This window comes from Chlorocebus sabaeus, chromosome 9 (genome assembly GCF_047675955.1).
Source record: "Chlorocebus sabaeus isolate Y175 chromosome 9, mChlSab1.0.hap1, whole genome shotgun sequence".
NCBI lineage: Eukaryota > Metazoa > Chordata > Mammalia > Primates > Cercopithecidae > Chlorocebus > Chlorocebus sabaeus.
The window spans coordinates 6,581,245-6,600,096 of record NC_132912.1 but is presented as its reverse complement, the minus strand read 5'-3'; the positions used below and the strand labels follow the sequence as shown (position 1 = coordinate 6,600,096).

General features: G+C 45.9%; 1 protein-coding gene across 3 annotated transcripts in view; it reads left to right on the top strand.

The window, feature by feature from the left end:
• The window catches only part of PRKCQ (protein kinase C theta), a 143,106-nt gene extending 126,811 nt beyond the window's left edge, over nucleotides 1-16,295 (top strand). For all 3 annotated transcript variants that reach the window (XM_008002207.3, XM_008002206.3, XM_073018705.1), the window contains 3 exons: nucleotides 1,212-1,400; nucleotides 12,443-12,571; nucleotides 15,055-16,295. In XM_008002207.3, the coding sequence (XP_008000398.1) occupies nucleotides 1,212-1,400; nucleotides 12,443-12,571; nucleotides 15,055-15,210 (474 nt within the window). In that variant the 3' untranslated portion in view covers nucleotides 15,211-16,295. The remainder of the gene's footprint in view (nucleotides 1-1,211; nucleotides 1,401-12,442; nucleotides 12,572-15,054) is intronic.
• Nucleotides 16,296-18,852: the final 2,557 nt, after the last annotated feature.

Here is an 18,852-nt window from a genome sequence, read left to right as displayed (position 1 = left end):
ATCCATGGATGGATCCTACCATGTACCATCTCAGAGAAGCTCTGACACAGTTTGTTGGGATGTCAGGCACTGAGCGGAATGGCATGTGCCCTCTACCTCCCAATGTCCAAAAAGGAATTCATTGAAAGATGAACATACAAAGCCTTTTTTGCCAGAAGAGTGGGTTGGTGAAAGGATAGAAATCTTTCAAAATATTAGGTAGGCTTCCAGACCTTAAATCCTCCTCCCTAATAGATAGACTCAGACCCCGCTATCGAGCTGTAGGTAGCTCTGAGAGATCTCTCATTTCTAGATTTGAGTGCTTTGGGGTTTTTTTTTTGTTTTTGAGATGGAGTTTCTCTCTTGTTGCTGAGGCTGTAGTGCAGTGGCATGATCTTGGCTCACTGCAACCTCTGCCTCCCAGGTTCAAGCAATTCTCCTGCCTCAGCTTCTCGAGTAGCTGGGATTACAAGCTCCCGCCACCACGCCTGGTTAATTTTTGTATTTTTAGTAGAGATGGGCTTTCACCATGTTGGCCAGGCTGGTCTCGAACTCCTGACCTCAGGTGATCCAGTCGCCTCGGCCTCCCAAAGTGCTGGGATTACAGGGGTGAGCCACTGCACCTGACCTAGATTTGAGCACTTTGCTATCCTCGGTTCTCTTTCCCAGCACAGGACACAATTGGATTCTGCCTATCGGTGATTACAGTTGTGCCTCCTGAACTGAACGGTCATAGAGAGCCAGGCTTTAAGGAAGGGAACTGTCCAGATGGCCTCTTTGGATGCTTGATTACTACAGAGAGTTTGTGTAAAGACTCAGGACAGTACAAGTCAGCAAAGCACAAAGGCTTGGTTTCGAGGCTTACACCAGTGCCGGTGAAGAACTTAGACACGTATCAGCTTTCTTAGGTTCAATATCTGCCACGTAAGTTCTCATGTCACTGATGGGAAAATAAAAACGAATGGCATTGTTTCATTGTTTCTTTATAACCAGAGGAAAAGTACAAATTGAAACTGAGAAGTGTTTGCTCGGACTCAAACTCAAAAATGTCAGCATTGTGTAGACATTGCTATCCAGTCATTGGCTTCTGAAGAGATAGTTTTCAGGGTGATCTTTGTTGCAGCCACACACCATCCTCCACCATTTACTGAGTGGCCTTGGGACGCTCTGGAAGGGTCGTCACTCCTCAGCCTCATTCCTATTAATTTCATGTCTGCCTTTTGGCTGCGCAGATCTTGCTGGGTCAGCGATACAACCACTCTGTGGACTGGTGGTCCTTCGGGGTTCTCCTTTATGAGATGCTGATTGGCCAGTCGCCTTTCCACGGGCAGGACGAGGAGGAGCTCTTCCACTCCATCCGCATGGACAATCCCTTTTACCCACGGTGGCTGGAGAAGGAGGCAAAGGACCTTCTGGTGAAGGTAAGAAGTGAAGCCAAGGGTGTCTTCATGAGCATTAGGTCTTCTGGTCGGTTTTCGGTTCCTCTCAGATTCCGACTTGCACGTGGCAAACAATGATTATATGGAACTGGGTTTAAATGAGATATGCGCCATCTGTGTTTTAATAGAGGCACCAATATTATGAGCATTAAATGTCAAAATGAGGGTAAGATAAACCCTCATGTGTGTCAGTTATAAAATAAGGGCCCAGGAACCAGTTCCATGACCTTGAATACCCTCACCTGGAGATGTAGTTGGTTCATTAAACAAGCACAGGGTGTGACTTAAAACTCAATCTTCTAGCTACTTGGGAGGTTGAGGCAGGAGGATTGTTTGAAGTTGGGAGTTTGAGGTCAGCCTGGGCAATGTGTCGAGACCCCGTCTCCAAAACAATGAAGAAAAAAAAAAGAAAGAAAATGGGCATTTAGGCCGGGTGCGGTAACTCACACCTGTAATCCCAGCACTTTGAGAGGTCGTGAGTGAATCACCTGAGGTTGGGAGTTCAAGACCAGCCTTACCAACATGGAGAAATCCTGTCTCTACTAAAAATACAAAATTAGCCAGGAGTAGTGGCACATGCCTGTAATCCAGCTACTCAGGAGGCTGAGGCAGGAGAAAATGGGCATTTATGTTATATAGAGGTTTTTGGTTTTTGTATTTTTTTTTTAAACTCAGTCTTTTGTTTCCCTTAGTTCTTATTAGAAATATTCAGTCCGGTTCATCTTCCCCTGCCTCTGGTTGAAAACTTAGACAGGATGTACAACTTTTTGGTCTACTCTTAGATAAAAGACAACCTGTTATCACTCTTACGTTATGAAACACTGTCTCAGTGGGACAATTAAAACCATCCAGTCCAAGATATTATTCATCACATAATTTGTTTTTTTTTTTTTTTTTTTTTTGAGACAGAGTCTCACTCCCTCACCCAGGCTGGAGTGCAGTGGCATGATCTCGGCTCATTGCAACTTCCACCTCCTGGGTTAAAGTGATTCTCCTGCCTCAGCTTCCTGAGTAGCTGGGATTACAGGTGTACACCACCACACTTAGCTACATTTTTGTATTTTTAGTAGAGGCGGGGTTTCACCATGTTGGCCAGGCTGGTCTCGAACTCCTGACCTCAAGGGATCTGCTTGCCACGGCCTCCCAAAGTGCTGGGACTACAGATGTGAGCCACCATGCCCAGCCTCATCACATAAATTTTAATTTTAAATCTGGGATTCCGGCTTCCTTCCCTCTGCTCGGAGCTCGTGATTGGCAGCTGCTCACTACTGGAGGAGAGAGTGCTGTCCCGCTCTCGCTGACTGTGTTCTTGTTCTTTTCCTCTCTAACTCCTGAGTTTCTGCTTCAGACCTTACCGGGTAGAAGCCGAGAGAGGAAGGAGGATGAGCAGAAAGGACAGTTCTTATTCAGCTGGCGGCCTCCTACCCCTGAACTGGAGGATGGCTGAAGCTGAGACTTCAGGGAGGCACTCTGCCAGGTTCTGCAGAAATACTTATCCTTGCAGACGTGTTTGGCTGAAACCCTGGAGATACAGGCATTCAGTTCAGTCCAATCCCTAGCCTACATACTGTACCAAAGCTGATTCTGCAAGACTCTCTCACTGTTGTTTCCTGCCCAGCAGATTGTCTTGAGCAGTGTACCAGTCTGTTCTTGTGCTGCTGTAAGGACATACCTAATACTGGGTAATTTATAAAGGAAAGAGGTTTAACTGACTCACAGTTCTGCTGGGGAGACCTCAGGAAACTTACAATCATGCAGAAGGCACCTCTTCACAGGGCAGCAGGAGAGGGAATGAGGGCCAAGCGGGACGGGGGAAACCGCTTAAGAAACTATACTCTCACTATCATGAGAACAGCATGGGGGGAAAACCGCCCCCATGATTCAATCACCTCCCATCGGGTCCCTCCCATGACGCATGGGGATTATAGGATTATAATTCAAGATGAGGTTTTGGGTGGGGACACAAAGCCAAACCTATGTCAGCCAGTACAATTGACCTTTGAACAGCTCGGCAGTTAGAGGAGCCAACCTCCTATGCAATGACAAATCTGCATATAACTTTTGAGTCCCCAAACGTAACCACCAATAGCCTACTGTTGACCAGAAGCCTTACCAATAACATGAAGTCAATTAACACCTGTGTTGCCTGTTATATGTATGATATACTGTAGTCTTACAATCTAGGAAGCTAGAGAAAAGAAAATTTTGTTAAGAAAATTAAAAGAAAAATGTGTTTACTATTCATTAAGTGGAAGTGGATCGTCATAAATATCTTCATCCTCATTGTCTTCATGTTGAGAGGGCTGAGGAAGAGGGGGCATTGGTCTTGCTGTCTTAGGAGTAGCAGAGGCAAAAGAGGTGGAGGAGGTGGGAGGGAGGCAGGAGAGGCAGGCACGCTCAGTATAAATTTGATTGAAAAAATCTACATATTAGTGGACCGGTGCAGTTCAAATCCAGGTTCACCAAGGGTCAACTGTACTTAAAATACCTACAGACCAGCTGTCCCCACCCTGCCCTACCCACTGTCCACTGGAAATACTGTTGACTTCTTCACTCTAACAAACTCTGAGAGTGCAGGCTATTACCATCTTAGCAGCAATCTCTAGAATTCACCATCAAAACAGAATTCAGCGCCCCATCCATGGTAGCCCAGGATCCATCGAGAATACAGGCACAGTATTACCAATGGAAACTGGATTCTGAGAATCACAAGGTGTGAGCCAGGAGCTCCCAAGGCAAACCCATGTGGAGACCTAGGAACACCTGAGAGCCATCATGAAAGCTCTGGACTCTGGACAGACTCAGAGTTGGCCTTTTTTGAGGATGCAAAATTCTCTCCACAGTGTATGAGTGTAGCAAGTTGTAGAATCAAATTAATCATGTTGATACAATATGCTAAATACATAGAAGAATAATAAGGACCTACATATACTGAGCTGTCACAGCAAGTATTTGGGTCAAAAAGACCCACCACTGTAATCAAGAGCCTAGCACATCTAGGCTGGGTGTGGTGGCTCATGCCTGGAACCCTAGCACTTTGAAAGGCTAAGGTGGGAGGATTGCTTGAGTGATCTGAAATTCGAGACCAGCCTGGGCAACATGGAGACACCCCATCTCTACAAAAATATATAGAAATTAGCCAGGTGTGGCGGCTGGCGCCTACGGTCTCAGCTACTCAGGAGGCTGAGATGGGAGGATCACTTGAACCCACAAGGTGGAGTTTGCAATGAGCCGTGATCACACCACTGCACTCCAGCCTAGGTGACAGAGCAAGACCCTGTCCCCCCCTCAAAAAGAAATAAAGGATTCTAGCAAATCTAAAAGAAGTGGACCAAGAATGCAGGTGTTTTAGAAGAAACATTGTTTTTGATTTCTGGCATTTCATATGTCAACTGGTTAAAAAATAATCGTTTAGAGAAATAATTTTTAGCCTTGTTCGTGCTATACTGAAAATGGGAATAGGAGAAGATCCTTCAACATTGGAAGCTATCCATGGGTTCTAAATTAAAAGCTAGAAAAATATTAGCAGGCTTATCTTTTTTCACCAATCTACTTTTTTGCTTTTGAAGAAGGACTTAGAGTTAAATGTAAAGGGAATACACTTCCACCTCTCTAATAAAAGTGACAACTTGTCTTGGGCATTAGAAACTTGGAGGCAACTCCAGGGCTCTCCCTGGAAAATCAAGATCTTGAATCTGAGAAGTGCTGACAAAGCCCTCACAAGATCCCCAGCCCAAGGGTAAAGGAGCAAGGTGTTTAAAAATTTGAGCCACTTCCATTCAGCTTTCACTTTCTGACTGTGATCCAAACAAGCAATAACTTAGAAAACTCCCTCAACAACCAATTAAAGGCACTTTTAATGACCAAACACAGATAAAATGAAAGCTAATCTCAAAATTAACCAATTTTTTTAAAAAGGCTGACAGCAGTAAAAATAAGTTAGTGGGGACTGGGCGCGGTGGCTCACCCCTGTAATCCCAGCACTTTGGGAGGCCGAGATGGGCAGATCACGAGGTCAGGAGATCCAGACCATCCTGGCTTACACGGTGAAACCCCGCCTCTACTAAAAATATAAAAAAATTAGCCAGGCGTTGTGGCAGTCGCCTGTGGTCCCAGCTACTCGGGAGGCTGAGGCAGGAGAATGGCGTGAACGCGGGAGGCAGAGCCTGTAGTGAGCCGAGATCGTGCTACTGCACTCCAGCCTGGGCGACAGAGAGAGATTCCGTCTCAAAAAAATCATAATAATAATTTTAAAATAGTAATAATAAGTTAGTGGGATCTGGATATTAAGTTATTTTATATAAAGGCAGGTTCGAACATTATTACAGTTGCTACATTTGTAGCAATCAATGTAGCAATCATAATCATGAACTCAGTGTGAAATGTGTCAGCTTGGGCTCCATAACAAGACACCACAGACTGAGTGGGTTAAACAACAGACATTTCTCTCTCACAGTTTTAGAGGCTGAAAGTCCAAGATTAAGGTCCAGCAGCGTCAGTTCCTGATGAGGACTCTTCCTGGCTGGTAGACAGCCGCCTTCTTGTTGTGTCCTTACAGCAGAGAGAGAGAGAAACTCTGGTCTCTCTTTCATATGAGACTTCTAGCCCTGTTGGATCAGGACCTTACCCCATGACCTCATTTAACCCTAATTATCTCCAGAAAGGCCTTACCTACAGTTACATTGTGGGTTGGGGCACCCACATGTGCATTTTGAGGGGATGCCGTTCAGTCCAAAGCATGAGGCTGCACTGCAAAGCCTGGGCCATCAAAACCCACTGGAAAAAAAGTGAGTGCAAGGCTTGGTCTGTACAACCAAAGGCATGAGGTCCTGGAGGGAGAGTCACAATCCCTCAACACCCCTCATGGCCCATCAATGCCAGCGTCCCCCTGTGCTTCCCAAATCCAGCCTACCCTGAGGATGTGCAATGCTTCAGACCAGGACGGAGGGTGAAGGAGGGGCAGAGGTAAGCAGAAGTAACTCCGTGGAGGGAACTTGGAAGTGATGATTTCCAAGGAGAGAAAGACTGGGTAGGAGGAAAGGATTCCTTCCAGTTGGAGGAGAAAAGGTGAAAAGCCATGTGCTGGAATCCTACTCAGCAATGAAAAGGAACACACTATTGATCTATAAAACAACTCAAGGCATTGTGCTGAGTGCAAAAAGCCGGTCTCAAAAGATCACATACTCTCTGAGTCCTCTGAGTCCACTGACATAACTTCATTGAAATGGCAACACCATAGACATGGAAGTCAGATTAGTGGTTGCCTGGGGTTGGGGTGCTGGGGACAGGAGGGTGGGCATGACTCTCAGGGTGCAGCACAGGCAGATCTTTGCAGTGATGGAACAGTTCGTATCTTGCCTGGCGCGGAGGTTGCCCATATCTGCACATGTGATAAAATGGCGTAAGTAGTATATACACACATGGTACCGGTGCCAGCTCCTAATCTTATGCTATCATTATGTGAGATGCAATCATTGGGAGAAATAGGGTGAAGGGCACCCAGGACATCTATGTACTGTCTTATCAACATCCTGTGAATCTATGATTATTTAAAAACAAAACTAAATCTAAAGCTAAATGCCTTGCAAACACCAAAATAAAACATCATCTGCAGAGTTTCAGTGGCAAGAGAAAGAGTTGCCACAAGAGAAGAAAATAAATTTGGTTGAATAGAGCAGAAACTGAGATAATAAAGGATAAAGAAGAAAACAGGAGGACTGGTGGGTGAAAGAGGTCCTTTTCTTTTTTAAGACAGAGTCTCGCTCTGTCACCCAGGCTGGAGTGCAGTGGCGCAATCTCAGCTCACTGCAGCCTATGCTTCCCAGGCTCCAGCGATTCTCCAGCCCCAGCCTTCCATGAAGCTGAGACTACAGGTGCATGCCACTGACACCCAGATGATTTTTATATTTTTTGTAGAGACGGGTTTTGCCATGTTCCCCAGGTTGGTCTCAAACTCTGGAGCTCAAAGCAATCTGCCCGCCTCAGCCTCCCAAAGTGCTGGCATAAGCCACCATTCTCAGTCAAAAGAGGTTCTAAATGAAGCTTGTCAAACCCATGCCCTGCGTACAGCCCAGGATCGCTTTGGATGCAGCCCAACACAAATTCCTAAACTTTCTTAAGACATTATGATGTTTTTTGTGATTTTTGTTTTAGTTCATCAGCTATTGTTAGTGTATTTGATGTGTGGCCTAAGACAACTATTCTTCCAATGTGGCCCAGGGAAGCCAAAAGATTGGATACCCCTGTTTTAAGTTGACATAGAAGAGTTTGGACTTATTATTTCCCATTTGAGTTAGTAAAACTTCCATGAACCTTCCCTTACACACATTCTTGCAGTTGGGCTGATAAAATTAATTTCCATTATGCAATCTGCTGCCCATAAACTGGCTTCCAGCTTTATCTCTTTTTTTTTTTTTTTTTTGAGATGGAGTCTCGCTCTGTCTCCCAGGCTGGAGTGCAGTGGCGCGATCTCAGCTCACTGCAAGCTCTGCCTCCCGGGTTCATGCCATTCTCCTGCCTCAGCCTCCCGAGTAGCTGGGACTACAGGTACCAGCCACCTCGCCCGGCTAGTTTTTCGTATTTTTTAGTAGAGACGGGGTTTCACCGGGTTAGCCAGGATGGTCTCGATCTCCTGACCTTGTGATCCGCCCATCTCGGCCTCCCAAAGTGCTGGGATTACAGGCTTGAGCCACCGCGCCTGGCCCCAGCTTTATTTCTGTTCCTCCTTTGCTTTGATCCAACAGCCCCCACATTCTTGAGCCCCATTTGTTACAAAAACAAAAAGTTATGCCATTTCCCAGAAATTTCCTCTAGGGAATTCGACAAAATGTCATGAAACTCAGAAGTCATAGGTCCTCTGGAAAAGCTGAGGCTAGCAGTATTTCGTGGCATCTGTGACAGCAGCAGTGCCAGACCTGTCGCCGTTGGCCCTGCTAGGGCATGCATGCATGTCGTGCACTGAACAATTGCACACTGGGAGAGGCTGTGCTCCAGCAAGAATTCCAGTGGGGACGCTGCTGTCCAGTTGATGATTGCCAAAGAAACACCCTTTACTTCCTCATTTATCCATCCAGGATGTCCTGTCCATTTGTTTGAAAATGATGGGAAACTAATGATCTGGAACATAAATATCTCTTCCTTTCGTAGAAAGACATATCTGAGGAGCGACTGAAGAGGGAAGGCAGGTTCCAGGTACAATCTGTCAGCGCTGCTGCTGGCTGTCCTCCGCAGCCTGGAGCTGCTTTCTTGCACAGACTGTCCAATAAACTTAAACAAATTTCAACTACATCCTGGCTATTTTTTCCCATCAATATAAACCTCCATCCTGACAGCTTTTATGAACAAAATCAAGTCTTCGAGAATTTTATTTCCTCGGTGCAGCTTTCCAGGGGCGGAGCTTCCAGCCTGACCCCCGTCCCGTGAGGTCACCTGTCATCCTGAGGACCTCAGTGGGTCGAGTGGCTGTAGGGCAGAACATATACTAATTTACCGTTCTGTGCAAAACTGGAAAGAATATTGAAGCTCAGAGCTGGAGACCGTCTGCTCTTCTCATTACACATTTTATTTTTTAAAATATGTTTTTAAAATTTGCGGGTAGGTAAACATCCAAGCTCAGAAGGCCCGTTGACATGATCCTCTTGTACAAATACCGCATGTTCACTGGAAGAAATAGAGTAGAAAACATAGCCTGCAGCACACGTGGCCCAGGCAGGTACTTCCAGCCTACTTTGCTGAAGCATCTCGTTAGAACAACGTGAGCGAGGTTTTGGCCTCTTCCTGAGACACTTATGCCATCTATCTAATCTCGTTTCATCCAAATATCCTGAAGAAGTAGAGGTCAATCATTTAGTATCATTGTTTTAGGAGAAGGGATATAGGGCAAGTCACATATTCCTTTTGCTTCCTTTTTTTTTTTTTTTTTTTTTTTTTTGGAGTCTTGCTCTGTCACCAGGCTGGAGTGCAGTAGTGCAATCTCAGCTCACTACACCCTCCACCTCCCACGTTCAGACAATTCTCCTGCCTCAGCCTCCCGTGTGGCTGGGGTTACAGGCATCCGCCACCACACCCAGCTAATTTTCATATTTTTAGTAGAGATGGGGTTTCACTATGTTGGCCAGGCTGGTCTCGAACTCCTGACCTCAAGTTATCCACCTACCTCAGCCTCCTGAAGAGCTGGGATTACAGGCATGAGCCACTATGCCCAGCCTCTCTTTGCTTTTAAAACAACAATCAGCTTTTCCATGTGATGACTCCTGCTGTTTTATAGTTTGTATAAATGTATGGGGTGCGGGTGTCATTTCGTTCCATGCATGGATTGCACCGTGGGGAAGCCGGGCTTTTAGTACCCACTCCATTTTCTGAGTCTACAGAAAAATATATCTTACTGTGAACTTGGTGCTTCTTTTCTATGCTGAAAAGAGGCAACTGAGATAAAATGAGGATAGAAGATGCGTGATCTGCAGATAAACCAAGTGGAAAGACAGCTTATCCACTTCCTCAGCAGGCATCTACTGAGCATCTATGTTGTGCACGGCACTACGCTAGCTTCTGTAAGGAATAGACATGTCAATGGTGCCTGGCCTCCATAGCTTATGGTCTAGCAGGAAAGAAGACAACCTTGAAAAAAAGATACAATGTGCTAATTCTCCAGTGGAGGGAAGATGTTGTGTGGTGCCCAGATGAGAGATTATCCATCAGGATGAGTGGGAAGGAGGCCGCTTGTCATCAAAGTGCATAGCTCCTTTGAGGCTCAGCTTCCTCAGTTGACAACTGCGATGATAAATTTGTTTTTCTTAGAATTTCTTTTAAAATCACGGAGGTATCTGGCACAGTGCCTGCCTCTCAAACAACATTGGTTGAGGTGGATGATGTATCAATCTTAAGAATCATGAAAGATGTGAATGATGTATGATGGTGTCATCAATTCTGAATATGACTTGAACAGAAGAGAGAGAGCTCCCTGTCAGTGGAGGTAATCAAAGAAAGTTTCACAAGGAAAAGGGGGTGAAAGCTGAGCCCTGAAAGATAGGGCAGAATTTAAAGATGAGGGGAGGGAAACGGGAGCCGACTAGGGGAGGGTATCTCGTGGCAAGATGGAAATGTCATTAGTGAGGGACAGAGACAGGAAGGTAGGTGGTGTCTTCCGTGAGCAGAAATGTCTGGACTGCAGAGGGTCCAGGGAATGGAAGGTCCTGTAAGTCAACGTCAGACTCCAGAGAGCCTCGAATGCCAGCCGAGGGCCCGAGGATGTCAGAACTCACCAGACCTTAGAGATCACCTTGTCTAGCCCTTCATTTACACACGAGGAAACAGACTCAGAAAACTTACCCGAGGGGACGTGGGTAGTCAGTCCCTCGGATGACTGTCATGTTATTTCCACCATGCAGTTGCTTTCTAATCGGGTACTTTGGAACCCCAAGTTTCCTAGCGAGTCCTCAGTGGCCCCCATATAGTAAGCGGGAGAGAGGAAGTTGAGACTGTGCCGAGGATTTGCCAGTCAGATACACCGGGTGATTGCCCAAACATTTCACTCGGAACTTTGAAAGAGATTCCCTTACTCTTTTAAAAAAGGGAGAAAACTTCACTTTACAATAGCATGTTGTTTGGTCTTTACATTTTTTTTGGAAGAACAGAGCCTTTGAAGATTTTCAAGTACTAAGATAACGTAAGTGAAGCACTATTTCAGAACAGGCGGGCTGGCTATGTTTGTGAGCATAAAAACAAGAGGCCCTTGCAATTGAGGTGTGAATGGAGGTCAAGTTTTGTGAAAGCCTCCTGGAAAATCACTGCATTCCACCATGTTTTCTGTTTTAAAGAACCTTAGGCTCCTTAAAATGCCCTACAACTCGTGGTGACTTCATCAATAAACATCTAGCTGATGTAAGAATAACCGGTAACTACTCCAGACACCCAGGGGACCTGTTACTTTTCTAAGTTAATGTTTAGACTCTCCTGTTTCTTAATGCCCTTGACAGGTTTTATTTAAGTTTGAAAAATATCCAAGTTTCTTTCCTGTCTTGCCAGTGTTCATTTTGAAAGAACAGCAGAAGGAACAGCACAAAGAGGAATGTACATATGTGCCAGCTCAGAAATTATTAGATGGACCTTGAATTAAATATTACTCCTCCAGCAGGTTTGCAGGAGCTGAGGGTAATTCTCTTCACTCAGATGCCTTGTAGAGTCCAAAGCTGACTGCTAGGACTAGTTTCTATTATACCTGAGTCCCCACAATGCTGGAATCATTCTAAGAATGCAGCTTTGTAAGAAATGAGACTCGACTGATGGATAATCGATCAAACGACAAATAAATTATCACTGACTCTATGCTATTGGGTTTAACAGACCAGGAGTTATAGTGCACAAATGCATGCGTGTGTGTTCATGTGATCATGTACATGTGTGTATATGCGTGTGTATGGCTGTCCGTGTGCATGGGCTCACATTTGTGTGTATGTGTCAGTGTGTGTGTATGTGTTCATGTCTGTGTGTATGCATTTATATACACCTGTCTGCATGTGTATGCATGTGTGTGTTCATGTGTATGTATGTGTGTGCACATGCTCACATTTGTGTGTGTGCGCCAGTGTGTATGTGTTTATGTCCATGTATATATGCCTGTCTGTGTGCGTGTGTGTATGTGTGTGTGTGTGTATGTGTGCATGTGTGTTGCTGTCTCATTAATCATCACATCAGCCCTGTGAGGAGGGCACTTGGCTCACTTTACAGGTGAGGAAACTGACTCAGGTCTGTCAGTTGCCTGAGGTCCCATCAATAACACAGGGCAAAGCCAGTTTCCAATCAGGTCTATGCACCTCAGAAGATAACGTGTCAGGCTCCAGCAAATTTAGAAAGGCTCCTTCAAGGGAGAGTGTCAGGACCAGGTTGACTTTAGTCAGTCCTGATGAAGGTGAGTAGAAAAATGAGGTTAGAAAAGAAGGGGCTGGTGCACTGGGAAGCACCACGCCCTCCTGACACAAAAGGCTCATCCCTGGAGACCTCAGTGCTCCTCCTCTGCTCCCTTTCAGCTCTTTGTGCGAGAACCTGAGAAGAGGCTGGGCGTGAGGGGAGACATCCGCCAGCACCCTTTGTTTCGAGAGATCAACTGGGAGGAACTTGAACGGAAGGAGATTGACCCACCGTTCCGGCCGAAAGTGGTAAGGACTCGCTCATGGGCCGCTTGGCGTCAGCCACTCTCCCTCCACTCAGGGCCATCTGCCTGTCCAAGTCACCGCAGCTGCCCACCCCTGCCGGAGCCCTGACTCCCCACTGGCCCCACTGTCCAGGAGGAATGCACTTCTCTAACACATGTCACTGGGCTGGTGGGGCAGGGAGGGGAGGTCACTCTTGTTTGCAAAATTTAACCTCTGTCATCAACATGCACCTGCATGAAGAATGGATTGCTGTGTGCCCATGCCTTAGGTTGAATATGAATTTGTGAGGGTGACTGTTAAACAAGACGGGGTTTTGCACATGACGCATACCTACTAAATGGTCCAGTCTGGGTAACCCAAACTCGGACATAAACCCTGCATCCTACATCAGGAATTTTGGAACTGTTTTTTCCACGATGTTTATTAAAGTATCTGTAAAGTGCTCATGTAATTACATTTCTTGACGGCAATTGTTAGGTGTTCTTTGGTTTAAGGGAGAAACTAACTAAACTGGTGCTTTAAAAAAGATAGGTCTGTTCATTTCCATATCTGTCCTCACTGGCAAAAGTCATTAAGCTACATCAGCAAAGGCAGAATGACCTGGTTTACCTGCGAGATGGGCCACCATAAAGTGAAGTCAAAAATAAAGCAAGGTTGGGCTGGGCACGGTGGCTCACACCTATAATCCCAGCACTGTGGGAGGCCGAGGCAGGTGGATCACCTGAGGTCAGGAGTTCGAGACCAGCCTGGCCAATTTGGTGAAACCGTGTCTCTACTAAAAATAATTTAAAAAAAAATTAGCTGGCATGGTTGCGGGCACTTGTAATCCCAGCTACTCGGAAGGCTGAGGCGGGAGGATTGCCTGAGCTCAGAAGTTTGAGACTAGCCTAGACAACACAGCAAAACTCCATCTCTACAGAAAATACAAAATTAAGTGGGATTGGTGGTGCATGCCTGTAGTTCAAACTATTCAGTAGGCCAAGACAGGAGGATCACTTGAGCCCAGGAGGATGCAGTGAGCTGGGATCACACCGCTGCACTCCAGCCTGGTGACAGAGTGAGACACTGTCTCCAAAAATAAGACTTTTTAGAAAAACAACAAAAGTCATTAAGAAAGCACATTTTAAGTTATGAATATCACAATTTCTAAAAATACTAATTTTTAAAAGAGTGGAGCAAAGTGGTGGCTTTGCCAGCCTTAACCATTCCCCGTGATTGCTGGGAATACTGGAGTGACTGCCTGGGTAGACATGGGCCATCTGTGCACTAAAGGGGGCCAGGCTCATGGACTTCCCAACAGAGTCCACCCCCGAGAACGCACAGGCTATTAGTCGTGATAGTGAATGGCCAGAAGCAGCAGGTGCATCTCATTCCCAGGGCAAGAATAGTTGTTCTCAACATCTGTCCCAACCTCCAGGGACGTTCCAAGGGCCCAACAGGCCGGCCTCAAGCACTCTAACTATTTGTGACAGTACAACATCTAATACGTGGGTTAGTCATTTGTGATAAAATAAAAATTTTACCTTGTTTTTAGCCATCAGGACTGTTAAACCATGTCTCACCTTCCACTGCAGATTAAAATTGACTTAATGTTTTGCACATAAAAATCAAAACTTTGATCTACGCTTACCCTAAAGGGCATACCCAGTTCTGCCAGTAGGAAACGTTCCCTGACCTGTGGTCTGAGCTGCCGCCGACCTCACAGCGCCAGGGCCCTTGGAGGGTGGGAGGGGCCTGGCTCTTCGTTTCGCTTCTCTGTGCTTATAGGACGTTCTGTTGATCATGGTTGTTCTCAATCTCGGGACATTGAATTGAACACCCTACTGAATAGCATGTATGAAATAGATGTTTGCTTCCCCTTTCTCTGTTGTTTTGGTTTTTTTTTTTTTTTTTGCCATGAAAACCAATGGGCCAAGTGGTCTGAAAGGACTCTGTCCCAGTCTGTGTTGTCTAAAAAAGACAGCCCAAGACGTTTACTAATAAAATACAAGGGCAGGGGACTGACAACAGCCAAGAATGTTGATAGAAGAACAGGAATATGTAATTGTGGAAATCCTTCTCTCTTCCCATCCCTCGATTCATACACCCTCACTCCCTCTCCCCACCACCCTCCCTTATCCCCACCTTGTGTTCCATGAAAACTAAAAAGACAGAGGTCAAATTCAGGCAGATCACTTTTTCAAAGCTTGCCGACCCTGCTTCATGTAAACCATTCATTAGAAACATTAGATCCCATGTGAATGTCCACAGTGGTAGTCTTTCTGTGAATTTATGAATTTATATTATTATGCAGCCGAGGACACAAGACTGTAGCCATGTTCAATGACAGCTGTGCGTGGTCATCTATAGGCACTGCCCCTATGTAGTGTCTCTGCACACGCCAACTTTGCCACACGCAGATCACAGCCTAGATAACAAAAGTGAAAATCATGAACTTACTGACTGATTTTGCTTCTCCTTCTTTGTTCCCTTAAACTCTGACCAAGAAATCACCATATGACTGCAGCAATTTCGACAAAGAATTCTTAAATGAAAAGCCTCGGCTGTCGTTCGCCGACAGAGCGCTGATCAACAGCATGGACCAGAACATGTTCAGGAACTTTTCTTTCATGAACCCCGGGATGGAGCGGCTGATATCCTGAATCTTGCCCCTCCAGAGACAGGAACGAATTTGCCTTCTCCCTGGGGACTGGTTCAAGAGACACTGCTTGGGTTCCTTTTTCAACTTGGAAAAGGAAAGAAACACTCAACAATAAAGGCTCAGACCCATTCGCCCCCCATGTGACTTTTATCTGTAGCAGAAACCAAGTCCACTTCACTAATGGCGATGCCCTGTGTCTCGTCTCCTGACATGTCTCACAGACGCTCCTGAAGTTAGGTCATTACTAACTGTAGTTATTTACTTGAAAGATGGGTCTCCGCACTCGGAAAGGTTTCAAAACTTGATACTGAAATAAATTATGACTCTTCACCTGGGCTCCAACTGCTGATCAATGAAATGCTTGTTGAATCAGAGGCAAACGGAGTACAGACATCTCAAGACTGAAACGGCCCCATTGCCTGGTCTAGTAGTGGATCTCACTCAGCCGTAGATGAGTAATCACTAACCCGTTTTATTCTATTCCTATCTGTGGATGTGTACACGGCTGGGGGACCAACCCTGGATAGGTTTTTATGGGAATTCTTTACAATAAACATAGCTTGTAACTTGAGATCTACAAATCCATTCATCCCGATTAACCATGAAATCCATGGTCAAGAGGACAGTGGAAAGTGAGAGGGAAGGTTTGCTAGACACCTTCGCTGGTTATCTTGTCAAAATAGAAATGATATTTAGAGTTCCCCAAAGATAGTATCATTTCACCCTTGCCAGTGAAACCTTTCCATCCGCCCATTCTCAGCAGGCTCCAGTGTCGGTGGAGTCGTTCACTGCCATCCTCACATTATAACAAGAAAATAAACGACATGCATAAGTCTCCTGGGAAAAGAACCTCAACCCCTTCTCGTGCCATGACTGGTGATTTCATGACTCATAAGCCCCTCTGTAGGCATCATTCAAGATCAATGACCCGTGCATGCTGTTTGCAGCAGTCAGTCGAGTTTAATTAGAATTCCAACCATACATTTTAAAAGTATTTGTGCTGTGTGTATATTTTGATAAAATGTTGTGACTTAATGACAAACAGGTGGATGTGTAAAAATGGAATTAAAAAAAAAACAAAAACAAGTCCTGTTAATCACTTCCTTCCCCGCTTGTCCCCCACAAGAACTTGCTTCTGCTGTGTCAGTCCTCAAAATGTAGCTAGCATTGAGATGATGTTTTATAATTGGGGGATTGGCTGGGCACAATGGCTCATGCCTGTAATCCCAGCACTTTGGAAGGCCAATGTGGGCCAATCACCTGAGGTCAGGAGTTCGAGACCAGCCTGGCCAACATGGTGAAAGCCTGTCTCTACTAAAATACAAAAATTAGCCAGGCGTGGTGGCGGGCGCCTGTAATCTCAGCTACCTGGGAGGCTGCCTGGGAGGCTGAGGCAGGAGTAGAGTAAGCCAAAGGGTGAGGAAATCAGGTGACCTTAAGGGAATGGTAAGAAAAGCAAGTCTGCATAATATTTGGAGTCACTAGCCTACCTCATCACATGGCTGGAAATAACTTTAGATATTATATTTAAAATAGAATAATATAAGCAGACTGTTGACAGTCTGCAGGTGTGCTGGGACATTTTCCCGACTACATGGAGCTCTTGTGATTTTTTTTTAAATAGACACTCCCCTAAAATGAACACGAGTAACCTCATTTAAGGAGATGGAGATGGGCACCTGTCTTCGGATGTGTCCATTCAGGTGTCTGGGCCCTTTGTTCTGAAAATAGCACCATGACTACAGACCTCTAGTAATGTGAGAAGGTGACACTTGTCCTCCCCTTGCTCCAAATGAAAATGCTCACACGTTTACCAAATTCGCCTGCTTGTAGGAGGGAGAGGGTCCTTCAAGGCCCTGGATGGGCCAGTGGAGAGCAGGGAGCCCCCTGTTTTGTTCTGATCTGTGCTCTGCTTTGCATTTGCCGTGAAGCCCTCAACCAGGCATTTCATCTTTCGGGGCCTCCAAGTAATGGGGTTGGTGAAGATGCTATCTAAAGTCCTTTCTCACTAGAGCACTTTCTGGTTCTAATCTGAATCAAAATCCTGTGAAGCTGAAAGGTCAGTGAGGAACACTTTCCACAACAGACACTCACGGATTCCACTCGCTGCAGGCCTGGGGGTAGCTCTACCCCACTTTCCTTCCAACCATCCTCTCCTCACTCTGGGCTCCCACACACCCCTGCCCCAGCACCCAGCATCCTCCCGACACTCAGAGACCCCAACAGGACCTCCACCAGGAGACAAATAAGTGAAGACTGTGGGCTCTTAGAAACAGGAACCAACACAACTTTTACCCCCTCCACCAGACCAAAATAATGTTCTATTCATCATCTGATTTTGTTTGTTTTCTTTTTTTTTATTTTTTTGAATTAGAGACAGGGTCTCCCTATGTTTCCTAGGCTGGTCTTGAACTCCTGAACTCAAGTGATCCTCCTGCCTCAGTCTCCCAAAGTGCTGGGATTACAGGCCTCATCATTTGTTTTTAATAAATGTCACCTGTGTGAATCCATCAGATGACTAACAAGGTTACTATTTGCTTCTTATTTCTGAGTGTGAGAAGTACTTATTACTCCCTTCTATTCTTTCAGGGGTCCTCTGAAATTGCTTATTAATATCCCTATTTAATAGGGGAGAGGCCTGGCCAGGTGCGGTGACTCATGCCTGTAATCCCAGCACTTTGGGAGGCCGAGGTGGGTGGATCACGAAGTTAGGAGTTTGAGACCAGACCAACACGGTGAAACCCATCTCTACTAAAAATACAAAAATTAGCAGGTCATGGTGCCATGTGCCTGTAATCCCAGCTACTCAGGAGGGTGAGGCAGGAGAATCACTTGAACCCAGGAGGCGAAGGTTGCAGTGAGTTGAGGTTATGTCACTGCACTCTAGCCTGGGCGACAGAGCAAGACTCCATCTCAAAAAAATAAAATAAAATAAAAAATAAGGGAGAGACCTGAGGCCTAGGGAGACCATAAAGGTTACACTAGAAGGTTGAACAGTGGAGACTTGAACCCAGAACTCTTAGCATCAGATCTTGCTTCATTCCAGGGTGCAGGGTTTCAGCAACATCCGTCCATCAGCATCTAATGATTATTGTTCAGTAGAGTTTTAAGTGGACTCCCTAGTTCAGGGCCACACCTGGCTTACCCATCCTGCTTCTAGGGAAAATGGCATGGGGGGCCAGCCTCTTCAATCCCGGTCCTCTCACCACCACTCCCAGTTCCCCTCCACATTGTTCTTTAGCCTAGACTCAACCTTGCCAATAGAAATGAGAACTTCACCTTGGGGTGTAGTTAAAGGTTTTGGAAAAAGAGAGACCAGTGCTTCTTTTTGGAAGATACGGACTGAGAGTTTGGCTCTTTAGATAAATCCTTTACCACTTCTGCATGTGCTGACAAATGAGGCCTGAGAGCTTCTTGTGCACGAGAGGCTGGAGAGGCTGGCCACAGAGAGAGGGACAGGCTCCCTGTGCAAGAGGGGCTGGCCACAGAGAGAGAGAGCCCGGTGCACAAGAGGCTGGCCACAGAGAGAGGGACAGGCTCCCTGTGCAAGAGGGGCTGGCCACAGAGAGAGAGAGCCCGGTGCACAAGAGGCTGGCCACAGAGAGAGGGTTCCCTGTGCACGAGAGGCTGGCCACAGAGAGAG